General features: G+C 40.0%; 1 protein-coding gene across 6 annotated transcripts in view; it reads right to left on the minus strand.

Annotated features, from left to right (window-relative positions):
- Nucleotides 1–21853, minus strand: part of COL4A4 (collagen type IV alpha 4 chain) — a 169751-nt gene that overhangs the window by 80983 nt on the left and 66915 nt on the right. For all 6 annotated transcript variants that reach the window (XR_001888181.1, XM_017887015.1, XM_017887014.1 and 3 more), the window contains 9 exons: nucleotides 21425–21497; nucleotides 19759–19865; nucleotides 16882–17065; nucleotides 8585–8653; nucleotides 6152–6259; nucleotides 5427–5645; nucleotides 3470–3631; nucleotides 1975–2145; nucleotides 621–764 (listed from right to left, as the gene is read on the minus strand). Coding sequence is in view for 5 of the 6 variants with exons in the window: in XM_017887015.1 (XP_017742504.1) it covers nucleotides 621–764; nucleotides 1975–2145; nucleotides 3470–3631; nucleotides 5427–5645; nucleotides 6152–6259; nucleotides 8585–8653; nucleotides 16882–17065; nucleotides 19759–19865; nucleotides 21425–21497 (1237 nt within the window). In the remaining variant the exon portion in view is untranslated. The remainder of the gene's footprint in view (nucleotides 1–620; nucleotides 765–1974; nucleotides 2146–3469; nucleotides 3632–5426; nucleotides 5646–6151; nucleotides 6260–8584; nucleotides 8654–16881; nucleotides 17066–19758; nucleotides 19866–21424; nucleotides 21498–21853) is intronic.

Consider the following 21853-nt stretch of genomic DNA (forward strand, 5'->3'; position numbering starts at 1 on the left):
AAGAGGCCCCCTTCCCAAAAGGTGAGAAAGTTCTCTGAAACCTAGAAGCTATAAATCAGTGCATTAAGAACTACTTGTTAGGCCAGGGACGGTGGCTCACGCCTGTAATCCCAACACTTTGGGAGGCCGGGGCAGGCGGACCACAAAGTCAGGAGATCGAGACCATCCTGGCTAACACGGTGAAACTCTGTCTCTACTAAAACTACAAAAAATTAGCCGGGCATGGTGGTGGGCACCTGTAGTACCAGCTACTCGGGAGGCTGAGGCAGGAGAATGGTGTGAACCCGGGAGGCGGAGCTTGCAGTGAGCCGAGATTGCACCACGGCTCTCCAGCCTGGGCGACAGAGCAAGACTCCATCTCAAAAAAAAAAAAAGAAAAAAGAACCACTTGTTAATTATTTTTCAATAAATGGAGCAATTCATTTGCCATGTATATGTAATAAGATTAAAAGGTAAAGAAAATGAATTTTGTTTAAAAATCTAAAACAAACACCATACAACTAAAAGGAAGAGGAATCCAAGCTTCAGAAAGGTCCTGTTTTATATTTCAGAGATCACATTTCTAGGTTTGGATCAAATACCAGAAACAAACGCATGTTGCATGGCTGTATTTTATTTACCTTTGGCCCCTCTCACTCCCTGGTCTCCGGGAAAGCCAGACGTGCCCTTCTCTCCGGGTTCTCCCTTTGTGCCAGGACATCCCTCTGCACCAGGCTTTCCTCTTTCTCCGGGAAAACCTGGGAAACCAGGCAGCCCCCGGGGGCCTGGTGAAATGAGAGCATAAAGTTTTAGGGAAATATTTTATTATTTATTTATTTTTTCAACGGGGGGAGGTGGACAGAGTCTCATCCGTCACCCAGGCTGAAGTGCAGTGGCACCATCTCGGCTCGTTGCCACCTCTGCCTCCCAAGTTCAAGTGATTCTCCTCCCTCGGCTTCCCGAGTAGCTGGGATTACAGGCGTGAGCCACCGCATTTGACTAATTTTCATATTTTTAGTACAGACGGAGTTTCACCATGTTGGCCAGGCTGGTCTCAAACTCCTGGCCTCAAGTGATCCACCCGCCTCAGCCTCCCAAAGTGCTGGGATTATAGGTGTGAGCCACTGTGCCCGGCCCTAGGAAAACATTTTAAAGACTAGTATGATTCTTATATATTGTGTTCCTGTAGTTCATCTACAGATGCAAACTCCTGCCTAACGCTGAGTTTGTATTCAAAGTAAACAACAATTGTCAACCTCACTGCGCTTAATAGCTGGGCTCGGTTGGGCACGGTGGCTCAGACCTGTAATCCTAGCACTATGGAGACCAAGACAGGAGGATCCCTGAGGCCAGGATTTCAAGATCAGCCTGGGTAAAACAGCAAGATCCTGTCTCCTAAAAAAGAAAAAAAAAAATTTAGCCAGGTGTGGTGGCACATGCCTGTAGTTCTAGATTCACAGGAGGCTGAGGTGGGAGGATCACTTGAACCCAGGAGTTCAAGGCTGCAGTGAGCTATGATCCTGCCACTGCCGTCTAGCCTGGGCTACAGAGCAAGCCTCTGTCTCAAAACAAAAAGAAAAGAAAAAAAGAAAAAAATCCTTGCTCTGCTGCCCTGTCCTCAGTTTCCTACCTACAGACCTGAAGTGTGGGCCCTGATGTGTCTGAGTCCTAATCCCCCAACTGGGGGTAGGGATGAGAGTGGGGACCCCATCCAAAACGAAAATGCACCTTTCCCGACCCTAGGACTTTACCGTGCTACCCAGTCCTCATGAATTCTGTGGCCCTAACACCTTCAAACCCCTTTTCCCATTGACCAGCACAGAAACATTCTGCCACTGGAAATAACGATACAGAGGACAAGAGCAAGGGAGGCATCGTTAAGGGAAGGACAAAGCCAGACTAACAGTTAACTCTTTTCATGTGGTCATGAAATCCACTTGGCAGTGGATTTCAGGTTTCTAAGATGGGGGGACATCATGGAAAAGCACTACCTACCTTTTGGACCTGGAGGACCAGGTAGCCCATCATCCCCAAAGGGACCCGGGATTCCTGGGAGGCCCGGGGGACCATGTGCCCCAGGCCGTCCTGGGAGTCCAGGGAGACCTTTCATTCCAGCTGGCCCAGGAGGCCCCACATCTCCTGGCTGTCCTTTCCCACCTGGAGCACCTAAGACAAACCACAGTGACCACAGTGTGTGAAGGCTGAACACTGGCTTCACACACAGCAGGAAAAACATACAGTAGCTTAAACAATGCATTAAACAACAGTAAAACAATATTTGTTGGCTAAAATAATAGTAGCAACTTTCCATCAATCTAAGAATATATTTTTCTAGATGATATAAATAGAAGGGCAGATCACTTGAGTAAATGTTTCCCAGCAGGGATGAATGAAGATTATAAAAGTATTTTTAATGGAAAACAGAAAGAAAAAACAAACATTGTATTTGTATTTCCTCTTGGTGGAGGGAAACTAATAGAAGAAAACTTTCCAGGTTTTTCCTGAAGCTCTACAGCCGAGTGAACTTCAGTCAGAAGTCAGAGCTGATGTCTAGCATTGTTGGTGCTAGAAATACGGCTGTAGTGGAAAGTTTTGCCACAATCTTGTTTTAATTTTTCAAGTGTATATATTACTGCATTTGGATAAAAGCAATGGGATTTAAACAACAGAGTAAATAGTGAAATGAAGATCATATTGAAAATAGCTCGTGCTATGTTCTGAATGTGTCTCTCCAAAATTCATATGTTGAAAGTTAATCACCAACGTGATAGTATTAAGAGGTGAAGACCTGGGGAGGTGATTAAGTCATTAGGGCAGAGCCCTCATGAATAAGATTGGTGACCTTATTAAAGAGGTGCAAAAGAGCTGTTTGCCTCGTCCACTTGTGAGGCCACAAGGAAGGCACACCAGATCTGCTGGCAGCTTGATCTTGGACTTCCCAGCCTCCTGAGCCATAAGAAATAAATTTCTGTTGTTTATAAATTGCCTAGCTTAAGATATTTGGTAGAGCAGTGCAAATGGACTAAGACAGCCTCCCTGCACCTTGTATTAGGAGACACTCCAGGGGTCTCTTGTGTTCCTACATCTTGATGGATATGCCAAGAATGCAAGATCCTGATGCTCTTTCCCTGGGAAACTTTTCAAGCTTGTGTTTGCAGCAAGCACCCTTGATAGATGATATAGCACTTTCCTCAATAGGAAAAGCAGGCTTTCTCACAGGCTGCTATAAAGCAGTGGTTCCTTGGCTCAGGGCCCCTCTCATATAAAGGAACCCACTGTGTGAGTGGTCTACTAGCCCACTATGTTGCCCCATGAGACTTGGGTGACACAGGGAAATGATGCAAACCAACATGAAACTCAGGAATAACGAAATCCTTTGTCTCTGACTCAGGACTCTTGCTTCTGGCGGCATCCATAAAAAAGAAAGCAGGGAGCTTATTTAGTTGTAAGTAGGGTAAGCCCCAGACCCTTCACAGTTCTTGACACTTACCTGGGCTACCTGGATCCCCAGGGAGTCCCGGTTGCCCTGGTATTCCTGGAGCACCTCTTTCACAGGAATGGCCAGGTGGACCTGGGACACCTGGAAACCCAGCATGTCCCTCTCTGCCTTTGGGACCTTTGAGACCTGGGAATCCAGGAATGCCAGCTGGCCCTGAAATGATACAATGCATCCATGACATTGGTGACATAAAACTATACAGATGGCCCATGATGAATTGTTCAGGCATATCAGTACTGGAGGTGCACATTTTCATCCTGAATCAGTGCTCAAATGGGTTAAGTCTTTAAATGGATTTCTTATCATAGATGTAATGAGTTCCTTATGAATAGAGAACGCATTGCTAAGTGAGTTACTTGATAAGGTTATGTGAACTGCAAAGTTGCCAATGCAAATAAGAAACCATTTGGTTCTTCCTAATTTTAATTAACCTCTAACTTTGCATCAAGCTTCACACCAAATCTCTACAATATTTACAAACCCAGTTTGCACTGTATGGATTTGCATTTTATGAGCGATTTCATCACCTGCACTCTCAAATTTCTACTTACTGGAAAGACAGTGTCATACTCTTCAGGAAAGAACATCCCCCATAATTCCACACCCTAACCCAAAAATCTACTTTGTTTTCCTATGTTTTCTTTGCATTTTGGTTCACATGTTTACATTTAAAAATAGTAATCACAGTGCACACTCAGTTGTTGGAGCACTTCAGATTGCATATTAATCTGTAAATGTTTTCCATTTTGTTGCAGTCTTTACAAATATGATTTTAATTGCTAATGACTGGATGATATTTCTTTGAGAGAGAGAGTGCGCGTATGTGTGTGTCTGTCTTTGCTCTTCCCAATTATTCCTCTGCTGTGGATAATACTACAAGAGCATTTTCATATCTATAACTTTCTTCCATTGAACACTTCCCTTAGATACATTTTCACAAGTGAGATAGTCGGATTACTGGGTCATTATTTTTACTGACTTACATCATGTTTCACCTGTTACTTTCCAATTAATTGCTTCTTTGAATATGAATATTTTTATTTACAAACTTCCATACAAGCTCCTTGAGGGTGCTAATTCTCCTCCTCCCCTCCACACGTCCTGTGCTAATGTACTCTAGTGCATGCCTAACAAACATTGGCCCACCCACGTTTAGAAAAGAACTAGAATGTTGTTTGTAAACATCTGGTCTGTAGTCCACATCTTGATCACCATCACCCAACAGGCCCACTGAAGTTCAGATGTGGGGCCCCACCCCAGAAATAATGAATCAGAATTCCTCAGACTGGGGTCCTGAAGACAATAATTTTCATGAGCTGCCCCACCCCTACTTGGTTATTTTTAAGTACATTAAAACCTGAAAAACTCCACTGGGGATCATGAAGGATCCTTACAGATTTTAGAAAAGGATATGAATCAGCTTCCGGGCCATCTTCCTCTTTTGCGCTTGATGCCCTGCCTGCCATCCCAGACGGAATGAAAGTCCCTCTACCCTGTCTCCTATCTGAAGACAGCTTGTCCTCTAGGCTCAGCTCATGCCCAGCTCCCCCACAGAGTGTTCCCAGATGCCAGTCTACAGCTCCGGCCTCTAAGCTACTCTGCCTCTTACAATCAGGCCTGCCTACCTTCCACCTGGCAACAGCCCCAGACAGGTTACACAGTCCCTGCTCTTGGCCTTTGCAGCACCAACATACTAGCTGCAGAACCAAATTGAGTTGAATGAACAACAGTGAGCTGCCCTGCATTTGAAAGCAACCAATCAAATGCAAGGACAAGGCTGGAGATTCAGGTTATTTGAAATGTAACCAGCACCCCATATGAGGGAAAACACTTGGGTAAACTGTTTATATTCTACATGGCTAAAGCAAAATAATCTAAACATTCTTCAGTGACCTGGTCCAAAACTGAGCCCGCTCTATGCACTGAAAGGACAGCAAAGCCCTCATACCTTCAGCCCCTGGATATCCCGGATCACCTCTGGGTCCTTTTATCCCTGGCACTCCTGAAAGACCCCTCCTTCCCGGGGGTCCCAGGTGACCAAATGCAGGGTCTCCCGGGATTCCTTTCTGACCATTCACTCCTGGTGACCCAGGGGGGCCTGGGGGCCCAACAGGGGAGGACCCCTTTTCACCTCCAAAACCCGGATCTCCTATGTCACCACGGAAACCTATTGAACAACAACAACAAAATTAATGATAACACGTGCGAGTATAGAACAAATACATATAAGACTACTTTGATAAAAATATGTTTCTTAAAAACACAGGGGTATTTACTAAAATTAAGAGCAGTTTAACAGGTAATGTTGTTTTGCCACCTTTTGCAGAGAGATAAACTGCAACTTTGTGTTTCCTACAAGCCAGTGGTGTTTCTGTAATTGCTTTCCTTCTCTGGCAAACATTCTGGCTGGACTGAGTAGTTTCAACAACATAATAGACAAATAATAGCCCATAACTTATGCTTCAAAGTGGAAGGAGGCTTGGCAACTTATAAAATTATAATCTGAAGTTATCACAATATAGCTAAGAGTCTATCAAGAAACAGCATTTCCCTATTATCTAGGGATCCCTGGACCATTTCCTCAGTAAAATTATCCATCGGCAGAAATGTTAAAAAGTTCCTGATAGATACTCCCAAAGCAGAAAAAAAACAAACATAAAAAACTTCACTGACCAGGGGGACCTGGTATTTCCGATGTTCCTGGTGTGCCAGGTCTGCCTTTATGCCCATCTGAACCGCTCAGCCCAGGGGCACCTGGGGGACCTGGAAATCCCTTTGGACCTAAGCAATTACAACAACAAAACACAGACTCAATAAAATAAAATATAATGTGAACAAAATGAGATTTTTTTTAAGTCTATATTAAGTCCTTTTAGAATATTTCTACTTTATGGAAGTAAGGATGTTGCCTATCCTGATTTACAAAATTATGTTGTAAGTCATATGATCCAAATGAATGTTTTCTAGGAGTGATTTTCTTAAGGCACTTTCTCAGAAGCCATCCTGTGAAGGATTCTTCCTGAAAGCCTTTGGAACTTGCACCACCATTCAGATGACTTTTTTTTGGTATCTTCCTATGCTAGGTCTGAAACACAACTATGCAACCGTCATCTGCCCTTGTAGGGGTAAAGAGGTGGTGGCTAGTGTCTATCTTGATAAGAAAGGATCAGATTAAAGACCAAAATCTATTTCCTTGCATCTTACTGAATTTGCCCTTAAATAAAGTATAGGCAAAAAGCACTTGCAAAAAGTAATAGAGAATCTTTTTTTTTTTTTTTTTTTTTTTTTTTGAGACAGAGTCTCGCTCTTTCACCCAGGCTGGAGTGCAGTGGCACGATCTTGGCTCACTGCAAGCTCCGTCTCACGGGTTCACGCAATTCTCCTGCCTCAGTCTCCCAAGTAGCTGGGACTACAGGCACCCGCCACCATGCCCGGCTAATTTTTTTTATTTTTAGTAGTGACAGGGTTTCACCGTGTTAGCCAGGATGGTCTCGATCTCCTGACCTCGTGATCCACCCACCTCGGCCTCCCAAAGTGCTGGGTTTACAGGCATGAGCCACTGTGCCCGGCCTAGAAAATTTATTTTAAACCTTCTGTGATTTTCTACAAGCAGTTATCTCAGCTAAAATAACTTATTAATCATAAACTTCAATGGAGGCACAACTGTCAAATTAAAATTTGAGTAATCACTTCTCTCGAAGTTAAAAGCTGCTGAAAGTAATCAAACTTTTTTTTAATCCACTCATGTCCAGTAAAAGTAAAAATGAATGTTCAATCCGTCAACCTGCAATTCTCAACTCCGCTGATATGGAATTATATTTCCACACACTCTTGCCATTGCCTTGTGGTGGGCGGAGTGTAATCACCTGCCCTTTTACCCAGGGCTTTGTCATGTGACTTGTTTTGGGCAATAGCAAATGAATGACCATGATCCAATCAGAGGTGTGGAGGGAGCCCGTGAACTGAGCCGGCCCTCTTGCATTTCTGCAATCACATGAGAAAAGCCTGGCCTTGCAATGAGATGCATGTTGCAACCCCAAACCTAACTTGGAGCTCTACTCTAAGCCAACAGAGACCATCTTAGATCAGCTAAACCCAACCAACCTGCAGACCCATAAGATAGAAAATAAGTGTTTGTTGTTGCAGCACACTGAGATTTTGAGATTATTTACACATTATTGTCATGAAATTTGACGGTAGAGAGAGTAACAGTCAGTCATTATTCATACTAGTAATGAATGGGTAGGGAACTCTAAAGAAAGAAGAGTTAGGCAAAATATCTTAGATTTTGGACTTAATTCATCTAAACCTAAGTGATTGATTCAAACGAAGCTGTGGCATGAATGTGCAAACAAGGACACAGATATTTGAGCATTTTTTTCAAATGTTTCTGATCAAATATTGGTTCTTTTGGAAAGTAAAACAAAGTAAAACTTACAATCAATAAACAAATGATCATTTTTCACTCTTGAGGCACAGGAAAGGAAAGAAGATACAGTTTTAAAACTTTCAGGCCAGGCGTGGTGGCTCACACCTGTAATCCCAGCACTTTGGGAGGCCGAGGTGGGTGGATCACAAGGTCAGGAGTTTGAGACCAGCCTAACCAATATGGTGACACCCTGTCTCTACTAAAAATACAAAAATTAGCCAGGTGTGGTGGCGGGCATCTGCAGTCCCAGCTACTTGGGAGACTGAGGCAGGAGAATCGCTTGAACCCAGGAGGCGGAGGTTGCAGTGAGTCAAGATCACACCACTGTGCTCCAGCCTGGGAGACAGAGTGAGACTCCATCTCAAAGAAAAAAAAAAGAAAAAAGAAAAAAAAAATTGCAAGGGACAGACATTTTAACCGATATGTGAGCAAATCAAGGTAAATTTTGTTGCACAAAGATTTGAAAAGCCCATCTGGAGTGTTCTCAAACCAACAGACTGGAGGCCCAACTACAAATTACTACAAATGCCATTTTCCCCTATCCACGGTCCCTCAAAACTTTGGAAATAATTTTGGAAATGTCCTAACTAGTCAGAGGACTCACTATTGGTTTATCTGTCTTGCTGGTTCTTTTACTCTGGGAAGTATATAAGACAGTAACTTCTCATTGCTAATACCTGGAGGTCCATCAAAACCCGGAGGGCCTTGCCTCCCGGGATAGGTTACGTTGCAAGAAATTGTGTCACCTGGAATGAGAAAAGAAAAGCAACATTCACATAACTGATAGCCCAGTGGAATGTGAGGCTGTCTCAGCCACAATTTGCTCAGGATATGTTTCTGTATAGTACATGTAGAAGTCAAAGTAACAGACTCCCAAGTATCATTAGATCACTTGAGCTGCTTTCATACAGAATTTTTAGATTTTTCCTGAAATCTGAATTTCAACCGTCAGAAGAGTTATAAACATAATGAACAAAAGAAAGATATTGATTCTAAAAAGTGTAAGTTTCAGTAATCTAGAAAAACAATGTAGATGATAAAAATGTAATGGAGATGAACTACACGGGTAGTAGATAATAATAATAATGTAACGGAGATGTATTACATGCATATCTAACACAATACAATGAGAAGTTTTGATAAATCATGAAATAGCAGCAGGTGTCCAATGCTGAGTTCAGAAAATCTGTCTCTTACTATGAACATGGGGGAAATTGTGCACATGAAGAGCCCGGGCTGGATGTGAATGGCTACCATTTATTGAGGGTCAGGTGCTTCAACTATATTGTCTCGTTTTTCCTAATGACTTTCGCAATCTAGTAGCATCATCCCCCATGTTAAAGAAATGTTTGAAGAAAGTTAATAAGCAGTTCAGGGTATGAATGAAAATTTTTTTTTTTTTTTTTTTAGTAGAGACGGGGTTTCACTGTGTTAGCCAAGATGGTCTCAATCTCCTGACCTCGTGATCCACCCGTCTCGGCCTCCCCAAGTGCTGGGATTACAGGCTTGAGCCACCGCGCCCGGCCGAAAAATTTTCTAGAGAGATAGTTATCATCAATAAGACAGCAAAGTTTGAGCCTGTCAGTTCCTATCTCCTAAAATGGAATGTTTCTCTTTTATAATAGGAATAATATCTCATAATACATTTCTTTATATGCTGTCAGATCAAAGATATATGAGATGAATAAAAATGACATCAGATTTTATTGGGTTTTAGAGCATGAATTTATACCTTATCAAATACCAAGATACTTGTTTGCCTTTCTATATTATCAAAACAAGAACTAAGGATATTACTTTGTTCTAAAATTTCACAATTAGCAATGTAGCTCAAGATATATATATATTATAAAAGAAAAAAACTTAAACCTTTTGGCACCTACTTAAGAGTTTTCAGCTATAATCCTGAAAGTCATTTTATTGTTTGAAATTCACATAACTGTAAAATATATTTAAAATACCTTCTTTTTTCTCACTAGAATGCCAGCAAATGGTTTTTCATGGACAATGACAGTTTAAATGATATACTAGTTTTTAAAAATTAAGATATATGGTATTATCTCAAAAGACTATAAAAAATAATTCTATACTTTGAGTATGTGTATATAATATATATACATATATGTAATTTTAATATGGTCAGACTGTGTGAGTTCATACTGAGAAATGAAGGAAAAGCAATTTTGCTATGTCAAATAAATAAAACAACAAAGATATTTTAGTATCTTAAGGATTTACTTTAAATATTGATTGTATTGTAATGTTTTTATTTGTTTAACAAGGTACAAGGTTTGAACAGTGCCTGGATGAAATTTTATTTAGCTGTTATGCCATAGCTATAATAACTTTGCCCAGAAGAGACTCATTTTAGCTTCCATGATTTCATGTGACATTCTGCCACAAAAATATTCACAATTACCTTTCTGGGTGAAAACATCATAAATAAATTTAAAAAGCAATTCAGGATACAAACAAAAAAATTCTCTAGACAGACAGATATAATCAAGAAAAACCAATCAGAACTTCGACAAATGAAAGACATACTGAGGGAATTACAAAATGCAGTGGAAAGTTTTAATAGACTAGAACAAGTAGAAGAAAGAATTTCAGAGTTCAAAGACAAGACTTTTGAATTAACCCAATCAGACAAAAATAAAAAAAAAAGAAATGAACAAAGTCTCTAAGACATATGGTATTAGTAAAATAGCCTAACCTAAGAATAAATAGTGTTCCTGAGGGAGAAGAAAAAAGAACTAATTTGAGGGAGTAATTGAGGACAACTTCCAAGGCCTGGCTACAGATTTAGATATCCAAAGCCAAGAAGCTTAAAGAACTCCCGGGAAATTCTTTGCAAAAAGATCTTCACCGAGCCATGTAGTTATCAGACTATCTAAAGTCAAAATGAAGGCAAGAATTCTAAGAGCAGTGAGACAAATGCATCAGGTAACTTATAGATGAAAACCTACCAGCCTTACAGCAGACTTCTCACAGAAACCTCACAAGCCAAAAGGGATTGGCGTCCTATCAGCCAAGAATTTCGTATCCCCACAAAACTAAATTTCATAAATGCAGGAGAAATAAAGTCATTTTCAGACAAGCAAGTGCTAAGGAAATTTGTCATTACCAAACATAACACTACAAGAAATGCTAAAAGAAATTCTAAACCTTGAAATAAAAGCCTGATATGCACCAAAATAGAACCTTTTGAAAGTTTAGAACTCACAGGGCCTATAACACAGTAACAAAATAAAAAGAAAACTATCTGGGTAAAAATTAACATGATGAAGAGAACAATACCTCACATCTCAATATTCATGTTGAGAGTAAATGCTCCACTTAAAAGATACAGGATGGCGGCCGGGTGCCGTGGCTCAAGCCTGTAATCCCAGCACTTTGGGAGGCCGAGACGGGCAGATCATGAGGTCAGGAGATCGAGACCATCCTGGCTAACACGTTGAAACCCCGTCTCTACTAAAAAATACAAAAAATTAGCCAGGCGAGGTGGCGGTCGCCTGTAGTCCCAGCTACTCGGGAGGCTGAGGCAGGAGAATGGCGTGAACCCGGGAGGCGGAGCTTGCAGTGAGCTGAGATCCAGCCACAGCACTCCAGCCTGGGCAGCAGAGCGAGACTCCGTCTCAAAAAAAAAAAGATACAGGATGGCAAAATGGACAAAAACATCACAATCCAAATATCTGCTGCCTTTAAGAGGCTCACCTAACACAAAAGTATTCATATAACTCAAAGTAAAGGGGTAGGAAAATGTATTCCATGCAAATAGCAACCAAAAGCCAGCGGGCATAGCTATTCTTCCATCAGAAGAAAACAGACTTCAAGAAAACAGACTTCAACAGTAAAAACAAAAAGACAAAGATAGTCACTATATAATGATAAAAACTATCAATTCAACAAGAAGATACTACAATCCTAAATATATATGCACCAAACACTGGAGCTTTTAGATTCATAAAACAATTACTGCTAGACCTAAGAAATGAGATAGACAGCAAAACAATAATAGTGGGAGATTTCAATACACCACTGACAGCACTAGACAGATCTTCATGACAGAAAGTCAACAGAGAAACAATGGATGTAAGTGATACACTAGAGCAAATTTACTTAACAGACATTTACAGAACATTCTTCCCAAGATCTGCAGAATATACATTCTTCTCAGAAGCATGGAACATTCTCCAAGATAGACCATATGATAGGCCACAAAATACGTCTCAATAATTTTTTTAAAATTGAAATCATATCAAGTCTCTTCTCAGACCACAGTGGAATAAAACTAGAAATCAACTCCAAAAGGAACCCTCAAAATTATACAAATACACGGAAATTAAATAATCTGCTCCTCAATGATATCTGGGTTAACAATGAAATCAGGATGGGAATATAAAAATTATTTGAATTGAATGATAATATCGACACAAGTTATCAAAACCTCTGGAATACAGCAAAAGCAGTGCTAAGAGGAAAGTTTATAATGCTAAATGCCTACATCAGAAAGTCTGAAAAAGCACAAATTGACAACCTAAAGTCACATCTCAAGGAACTAGAAAAACAAAAGCATACTAAACTTAAAGCTAGAAGAATAAAAGAAATAACAAAGATTAAAGTGAACCAAATGAAATGCAAACCAAAAACATATGAAATACTAATGAATAAAAGCTGGTTAAAAGCTGGTTCCTTGAAAACTAAACAAAATCAATAGACCATTAGCTAGATTAAACAAGAAGAGAGAAGATCCAAATAAGTTCAATTAGAACTGAAACTGGGGTCATTACAACCAACACCACAGAAATACAAAAGACCATTCAAGACTGCTATGGATAACTTTAAGCACACAAACTAGGAAATCTAGAGAAAATGAACAAATTCCTGGAAACATACAATCCTACTAGATTATATCAGGAAGAAATAGAAACCTCGTACAAACCAATAGCAAGCAGTGAGAATGAATCAGTAATTTTTAAATTCCCAACAAAAAAAACCCCCAGGATCAGATGGATTCACAGCTAAATTCTATCTAGACATTGAAAGAAAAGAATTGGTAAAAATCCTACTGAAACTATTCCAAAAGATTGATAAAGAAGGCATCCTCCCAAAATCATTCTATTAAGCTAGTATCATTCTGATACCAAAACAGGAAAAGACACGCACACACACATACACACACAAACTACAAACCAATTTCCTTGATGAATATAGATACAAAAATCCTTAACAAAATACTAGATAAATGAATTGAACAGCATATCAAAAAGAAAATTCATCATGATCAAGTGGGTTTCATCCTAGGGATGCAGGGATGGTTTAATATATGCAAGTCAATAAATGTGATTCATCATGTAAGCATAATTAAAAACAAAAACCATATGATCAATAGAGGCAGAAAAGCATTCGACAAAATCCAGCATTCCTTTATGACAAAAAGTGTCAACGAACTAGGCATAGAAAGGACCTATCTCAAAATAATAAAAACTATATATGACAAACCCACAGATAACATCATACTGAATGGAAAAAAGTTGAAAGCATTCCCCCTGAGTATGGGAAGAAGACAAGGATGCCCACTTTCACCACTCCTATTCAACATAGTTCTGGAAATACTAGGCAGAGCAATTAGGCAAGAGAAATAAATAAACAGCATCAAAATTAGAAAACAGGAAGTCAAACTACCACTGTTTGCTGATAATATGATTGTACACCTACAAAATTCTAAGGACTCTTAAAAAATATTTAGATATGATAAATTCAGTAAAGTCTCAGGTTACATAATCATTATACATAAATCAGTAGCATTGCTATACATCAACAACAATCAAGTTGAGAATCAAATTAAGAACTCAATTCCTCTTACAACAGCTGCAAAAAATAAAATAAAATAACTAAAAATATACTTAACCAAGGAGGTGAAAGTTCTCAAAAAGGAGAACTACAGAACACTGTTGAAAGAAATCATAGATGACACAAACAAATGGAAATGCATCCAATGTTTATGGACTGGGATAATCGATATTGTGAAAATGACCATACTGCCAAAAGTAATCTACAGATTCAATAAAATTTCCATCAAAATATGAACACCGTTTTTCACAGAATTAGAAAAAACCATCCTGAATTTTGTTTTGAACCAAAAAAGAGCCTGACTAGACAGCAATCCTAAGCAAAAAGAACAAATCTGGAGACATCACATTACTGAACTTCAAATTACACTATAAGGCTATAGTTACCAAAACAGCATGGTACTGGTGCAAAAGTAGGCACATAGACCAATGAAACAGCACAGAGAATCCAGAAACAAAGCCAAATACATACAGCTAACTGATCTTCAACAAAGCATACAAAAACAAAAAACTGGGGGATAGACACCCTATTTAATAAATGATGCTGGGAAAATTGGCAAGCTACATGTATTAGCAGAATAAAACTGGATTCCTATCTCTCACTTTATACAAAAATCAACTGAAGATGATTTAAAGACTTAAATATAAGACCTGAAACTATAAAATTCTGTAAGACAACACTGGAAAAACTCATATAGATATTGGCCTAGGCAAAGAATTCATGAATATGACCCCAAAAGCAAATGCAACAAAAACTAAATAAATAAATGGGACCCAATTAAACTAAAAGGCCTCTGCACAGCAAAAGAAATAAATAAATGGAGCAAACAGAAACCCACAGAATGGGAGAAACTATTTGCAAACTATGCATCCAACAAAGGGCCAGTATCCGGAATCTACAAAGAACTCAAACAAATTACCAAGAAAAAAACAAATAATCCCATTAAAAAGTGGGAAAAGGACATGAATAGACATTCCTCAAAGGAAGATACACAAATGGGCAACAAACATATGAAAAAATGCCCAACATCACTACTCATTAGGGAAATGCCAATTAAAACTGCAATGAGATATCACCTTACTCCTGCAAAAAATGGCCATTATTTAAAGGCAAGAAACAATAGATATTGGCATGGATGTGGAGAAAAGGGAACACTTATACAATGCTGGTGGAAATGTAAATTAGTACAACCTCTGTAGAAAACAAGTGTGGAGATTCCCTAAAGAGATAAAAGTAGATCCAACATGCAACCCAGCAATCCCACTACTGGATATCTACCCAAAGGAAGAGAAGTCATTATATGAAAAAGACACTTGCACGTGTATATTTATAGCAGCACAATTCACAATTGCAAAGATGTGGCACCAATCTAAGTGCCTATTGACTAATGAGTGGATAAAGAAAATGTGTTTTACAAAAAACGTGGAATACTACCCAGCCATTAAAAGGAACAAAACAATGCCTTTTGCAGCAACTTACATGGAGCTGGAGGCCATAATTCTAAGTGAAGTAACACAGGAGTGGAAAACAAAAACTGCATGTTCTCACTTATGAGTGGGAGGTAAGTAATGAGTATGCAAATGTAAAACCCAAAACCATAAAAACCCTAGAAGAAAACCTAGGCAATATCATTCAGGATATAGGCATGGGCAAAGACTTCATGACCAAAACACCAAAAGCAATTGCAACAGAAGCCAAACTGACAAATTGGATCTAATCAAACTAAAAAGCTTTTGCGCAGCAAAAGAAACTATCATCAGAGTGAACAGGCAACCTACAGAATGGGAAAAAAATTATTCAATCTACCCATCTGACAAAGGTCTAATATCCAGAATATACAAGGAACTTAAACAAATTCACAAGAAAAAACCAACCCCTTCAAAAAGTGGGTGAAGGATATGAACAGACACTCCTCAAAAGATGACATTTATATGGCCAACAAACATGAAAAAAAGCTCATCATCACTGGTCATTGGAGAAATGCAAATGAAAACCACAATGAGATACCATCCTAAGGCAGTTAGAATAGAGATTATTAAAAAGTCAGGAAACAACAAATGCTGGAGAGGATGTGGAGAAATAGGAATGCTTTTACACTGTTGGTGGGAGTGTAAATTAGTTCAACTATTGTGGAAGACAATGTGGTGATTCCTTAAGGATCTAAAACCAGAAATATCATTTGACCTAGCAATCCCATTACTAGGTATATAACCAAAGGATTATAAATCATTCTACTATAAAGACACATGTAAACCTATGTTTATTGCAACACTATTCACAATAGCAAAGACTTGGAACCAACCCAAATGCCCATCAATGATAGACTGGAAAAAGAAAATATGGCACATATACACCATGGAATACTATGCAGCCATAAAAAAGAATGAGAACATTTTCTTTTGCAGGGACATGGATGAAGCTGGAAACCATCATTCTCAGCGCACTAACACAGGAACAGAAAACCAAACACCACATGTTCTTGCTCATAAGTGGGAGTTGAACAATGAGAACACATGGACACAAGGAGGGGAAAATCACACACCGAGACCGGTCACGGGGTCGGGGGTAAGAGGAGGGAGAGCATTAGGACAAATACCTTAATGCATGTGGGGCTTAAAACCTAGATGATGGGTTGATAGATGCAGCAAACCACCATGGCACATGTATACCTATGTAACAAACCTGCTCATTCTGCGTATGTATCCCAGAATTTAAAGTAAAATTAAAGAAAGAAAGAAAGAAAGAAAGAAAGTAAGAGAGAGAGAGAGAGAGAGAGACGAGAGAGAGAGATAGAGAGAGGAGAGAGAGGAGCAAGGTGGACGCTGATAGAGGGAGGGAGGGCGAAGGGAGGGGCCGGGGTGTAGGTGGGAGGGTGAAGGGAGAAGAGATAGTGATGGAGAAGGAAGGAAGGAAGGACACTTGAATACTGAAAACAAAGAAGGGGGAGAGAGGAAGGGTGTCTAGGGACACAAAAAACTACACATTAGGTAAAATGTACACTACTTGGGTGATGGGTACACTAAAATCTCAGAATTCACTACTATATAATTCTTCCACATAAGAAAAAAAAACACTTGTACCCCAAAGCTATTGAAATAAATAAAACAATTTTTTAAATTACCTTTCTGACCCTTCAAGCCATCAGGGCCCCTCACACCTGGGCAGCCTGGAACTCCTGGGTGGCCTCGCTCTCCTGGTGGACCAGGAAATCCCAGTCCCGGGGGGCCCACAGGTCCTGCTTTGCCCGGGGGACCCAGAGGTCCAGGAAATCCTTTATCACCTGGAATCGCATCTTCATGATCCCCCTGGGAATGTTATGTCACATATCAATTACCAACCACTGAAAGTCCATGAACTCAAAGCAGTCATTGTAGGTTATAGAAACACATGCAAAAGTCCATAATTTCAGGAGATAGTTACTCTTAAGCAAATGTAATTTTAAAATAAATAACTTAGATACTTCTTAATATTTTAAATATATATTTAATATATATATTAAATATTTTATCCTTCTACATGGCCTGGTCTCAAATGTGGTCTACCACAGTCTTACAGATCTGGATTGTTTCAATGAATCTAGGAGATATATATATATATATGTCTAGCATATATATATAGAGAGAGATATATATATCTAGGATATATATATATCCTATATATAGAGAGAGATATATAGATATATAAATATAGGAGGTATATATGTATATGTGTGTGTGTATGTATATATATATATATATAGAGAGAGAGAGAGAGAGAGAGATTCTCTCTCTGCAACTCAGGCTGGTGTGCAGTGGTGCTATCTTGGCTCACTGCAGCCTCCACCTCGCAGGTTCAAGCGATTCTCCTGCCTGAGCCTCCTGAGTAGCTGGGATTACAGGCACCCACCAGCTCACCTGGCTAATTTTTGTATTTTTAGTAGAGACTGAGTTTCACCATGTTGGCCAGGCTGGTCTCGAACCCCTGACCTCAAGTGATCCACGTGCCTTGGCCTCCCGAAGTACTGAGATTACAGGCGTCAGCTACTGCGCCTGGTCAAAATACATATTTTACATCTTTATATACACATACATATTTTATATATACGTATATATTTTATATATACGTATATATTTTATATATACATATATATAATATAAGCATGTGTGTTATGTCTCAAATACTGGAAACAATGTGTGTGATACACCTTAAATACAGAATAAGAGATTTTATGTCAAACCATTTTTTAACATCATATGTCATAGAATATAGAAATACGTAGATCAAGGGAGGTGGTGGGATTACAAATCAAATACATTCTTATGCATTACCTTGAGAATATGCATAGATAGACTCCATCATCCTCCACCCCTGTGGGTAAAAGCCTAACAAGTCCTTTCCCCTCCTGCATGAGAATTTGACTTTTGGTTCACTGTCTGGTTCTGTTCCTCTCATAAAAATTAGATTGTCAACTACATTCCTAGGCAGTATTGCTTATAGTAAAATCAATCCCCAGCTGCAAAATTTGCATCTGGTCTGGAAGAACTGTGGGAAAGCTGCATCAAGGGTTCCCTCACTGGCAATCCCTGGTGGGGTCCTCAAAAGCTGTGCAACGGATTAACAGCTCCCATGGGGAATGAGGCTTTCAAGTCAGGGCTGCCTCCATGTCCACCATATGTGGGCCTCATCCCTTCTTTCACCCCACTGGACTGAACAGCTGCAAGGACTTTCAAATGCAAGGAATATCTGACACTGTCCTGCTGGCATTTTGAGTGATCTTTTATCCTTCTACATGGCCTGGTCTCAGATGTGGTCTACAACAGTCTTATGGATCTGGAATGTTTCAATGAATCTAGGAAGACCTCAGCAAATGTTGAAATTCTTCTTCCAATTTGATCTATATAGACACAGCTTTTTCACAATTAGATGAGTACTTTATGACAATGTCCACTCAGTGACAATGATTTCTAAGTAGTTCCTTAAGGGGAAGAATGAATTAAGCAGAGATTACCAAGCCTAAAGCAGAGATCATTCACATACTTGTGACCAGGAGAAAGGTCAGAAAGCTATAAACACCATCTAAGCCAATTTCCAGGCTTCTCTCTCTTATTCACTTGGATTCTGCCTGAAGGGTTTCCTGTAGAATCAGGACATGGTCTTTCCCTGTTGCAACACTCTCAATGGCTTCCCATTATATATGGCAGGCAGCACAGGTTGGTGGAAATAGCATGAACTTTGAAATAAGACAAAGTTTCAATCCTATTTTGTCTATTTGACAGATGGGTGGTCTTGAATATCAGATGCTAAGCCTCCATTTTCTTACTGTAAAATTGGAAAGGTATTGCTTTTCAGAAGACTGCTGTTATGTGGAAACCATCTAGCCTGGTTTCTGTGATATTGTAAGGATTCAGAAATACTGCATATATTTAAGATATTTTAAGTTCCTAAGCATTGGACCATCTCATCCTCGTCTTTTATTACCTTAATCACATACACATGGTATCCACCCAAAGCATGTCTGAAAAATGCAGCAACATCCTTTATCAGTGAGATTTTCCATCAGCCAATGCCTTGACTCTGTGGGTTTGCACTAGTTCACCCTTTCACGCTCACTACTTCCCCTGTATGCATCTTCTCCAGGAAACAGAACTGATGCTAAACATTGGGACCTGAGCTCCATCCTCCACCCCACAGAGTCAACTGAACACACCTAAAATCAGTGGGGCCCTTCTAAGATATAAGTTTCTCTGAAGAAAATAAACACCATGAGAATGATATAAAGACTGAGGACCAAAAGTCTTGCTAGGACTGAACTGCCACTGAGGATTTTAGACCGTCTCCAATGATGCTATACCTTTTATAACAATCATCTTTCCGTGTCAGGGTGCCAAAGGGGACTCTGATTTATGGCATGTTGATATTTTACTGAATTTCAGCTTGGCAAATAGAGAAGGGGGAAACAGTTGCTTGTATGACCATGTAAGAAAGTGAAATTCTATGGCAAGAGAAGAATTCTACATACTGGGAGTCCTGGATCCCCTTTTTCTCCAGCATGTCCATCCAGACCATGTGATCCTGGCTGCCCTGGAAATCCTGGGGGCCCATCAGGACCTCTTTCTCCTTTGTGCCCTGGGAATAGAGGTCAAAAGATATTCAAGTTCTTATCAGCCGGGGGTAAAGTAGGATAGAGAGGACAAAAAATAAAGAAAATGACCTTGATCCTGGGTTGGTACAGTTTCCTATGTATCTCAATTGCCCAAGTCACATAAAACATGCCAAAGCCAGAGGGGAGAATGACAACTGCTAGAACCATGAATCTCTTTAGTTGGGAAAAGCTGCTTTTCCCTTTTCCCATTCCAACAAGGAGCTGGTGTATAAAGGTGTCAATCACAGAATTTTCCCCTACCTGTGTGATGCCAAGCACAGCACTCTATCCCTGGCCATCGGAAAGGGGGAATGGTCTGCCGTTGGGTACTTGCCCTAAGCTAATCAATCCTTTCTGAAATTATTTTTCTATTTGGACCTGACAAAGCAGGGCTCTCTCCATCTCTGGATGTAAGAACTTAGAGCTGCCTGGGGGTATGAAAATCGGTCTGATGGGAGAAAATATAGATGGTGGAATGTGAGATGAAAGATGCAGGGAGAGCCTCTTGATGCCACTGGAGGCCTGGATCTGGTTGTCCCAATGCAAACCTGTGATGGTTAATATTAAGTGTCAACTTGATTGGAATGAAGGATGCCTACATAGCTGGTAAAGGGTTGTTGCTGGGTGTGTCTGTGAGGGTGTTGCCAGAGAAGATTAACATTTGAGTCAGTGGACTGCGACAGGAAGTCCTATTCCCCGTGTGGGTGGGCACCATCCAATTAGCTGCCAGCACAACTGGAACAAAGCAGGTGGAAGAAGGTGGGATAGGCTGGCGTGTTGAGTCTTCTGGCTTTCATCTTTCTCCTGTGCAGAATGCTTCCTGCCCTTGGCCATCAGTCTCCAGGTTCTTCGGCTTTTGGACTCTTAAATTTACACCAGTAGTTTGCCAGGGCTCTTGTGCCTTCAACCACAGACTGAGGGCCACACTGTTGGCTTCTCTACTTTTGAGGGTTTTGGTCTCAAAAGTAGGAAAACCACTACTTTTAGGGCTGAGCCACTTCTGGCTTCCTTGCTCCTCAGCTTGCAGACAGCCTATAGTGGGGTTTCACCTTGCGATCATATGAGTCAATTCTCCTTAATAAACTCCTTTTCGTATATACATATATCCTATTAGTTCTGTCCCTGAAGAACTCTTACTGATAAAAAACCTTACCTTTTAATCTTTCATATTTTGTTTAGGTCAATACGTTACTTAAAAAAAAAACTATTTCAAGCTGGGCTTCTTTCATTTACAACTAAAATATTATAGACTAATATAGAATACTGGAATGTGGTGAATAAACACCAGCCAAGCCAAAGGAGGGCTTGAGTCAAACCCAAGTTCACTAAGATGAAGATGTGAATGTGTTGCTGAAGGAATATTTACATTTTCAAATAAGAGACAGGGGATTTGGCTCAACATTCATACAACCTTATGAAGGGCAGAAGTATTTTTGTAAGTAATCTCAACCATCCTAAATTGTATAGAATTGATCTATGGTCACAGGGGAAATTACTGCAAGAGGAGGGTCCATACATCATTAAAGTGATGGATTATGCTCACCTTTAACTCTTGATATGACCACGTCACCCTTCGCCCCTTTGTTGCCGGGTGGTCCGGAGGCACCAGGCTTTCCCTTGGTGAAAAATAAGAGCAACAAATTATGGGTCAACAGTTCCGTCTGTACATGTTGAATCTCTCTCTTCCTCCCTCCTAAATCTCTTGTTAAAGATTCCAGCTTGGCATTCTTGTTCTTACCCCCTTCCCTGCCTTCCAAGGTAGTCCTATCTTGCCAAATTGAGGCTCTTAAACTGCATGTAGAATGCAAAAGCTGGTGAAACCTGAATAAGGTCTGCACCTGAGTTAAGAGGACAGTTTCCTGGTTTTGACAGTGTACTGTGGTTATGCAAATATGGTTAGGCATATGTATCATGGGGGAAGCTAGTGGAAGCATACATGGGAACTTTATGACTGTGCAACCTCTTGTGAATC

The sequence above is a fragment of the Rhinopithecus bieti genome, unplaced genomic scaffold (assembly GCF_001698545.2).
Source record: "Rhinopithecus bieti isolate Rb0 unplaced genomic scaffold, ASM169854v2 scaffold_15336, whole genome shotgun sequence".
Taxonomy (NCBI): domain Eukaryota; kingdom Metazoa; phylum Chordata; class Mammalia; order Primates; family Cercopithecidae; genus Rhinopithecus; species Rhinopithecus bieti.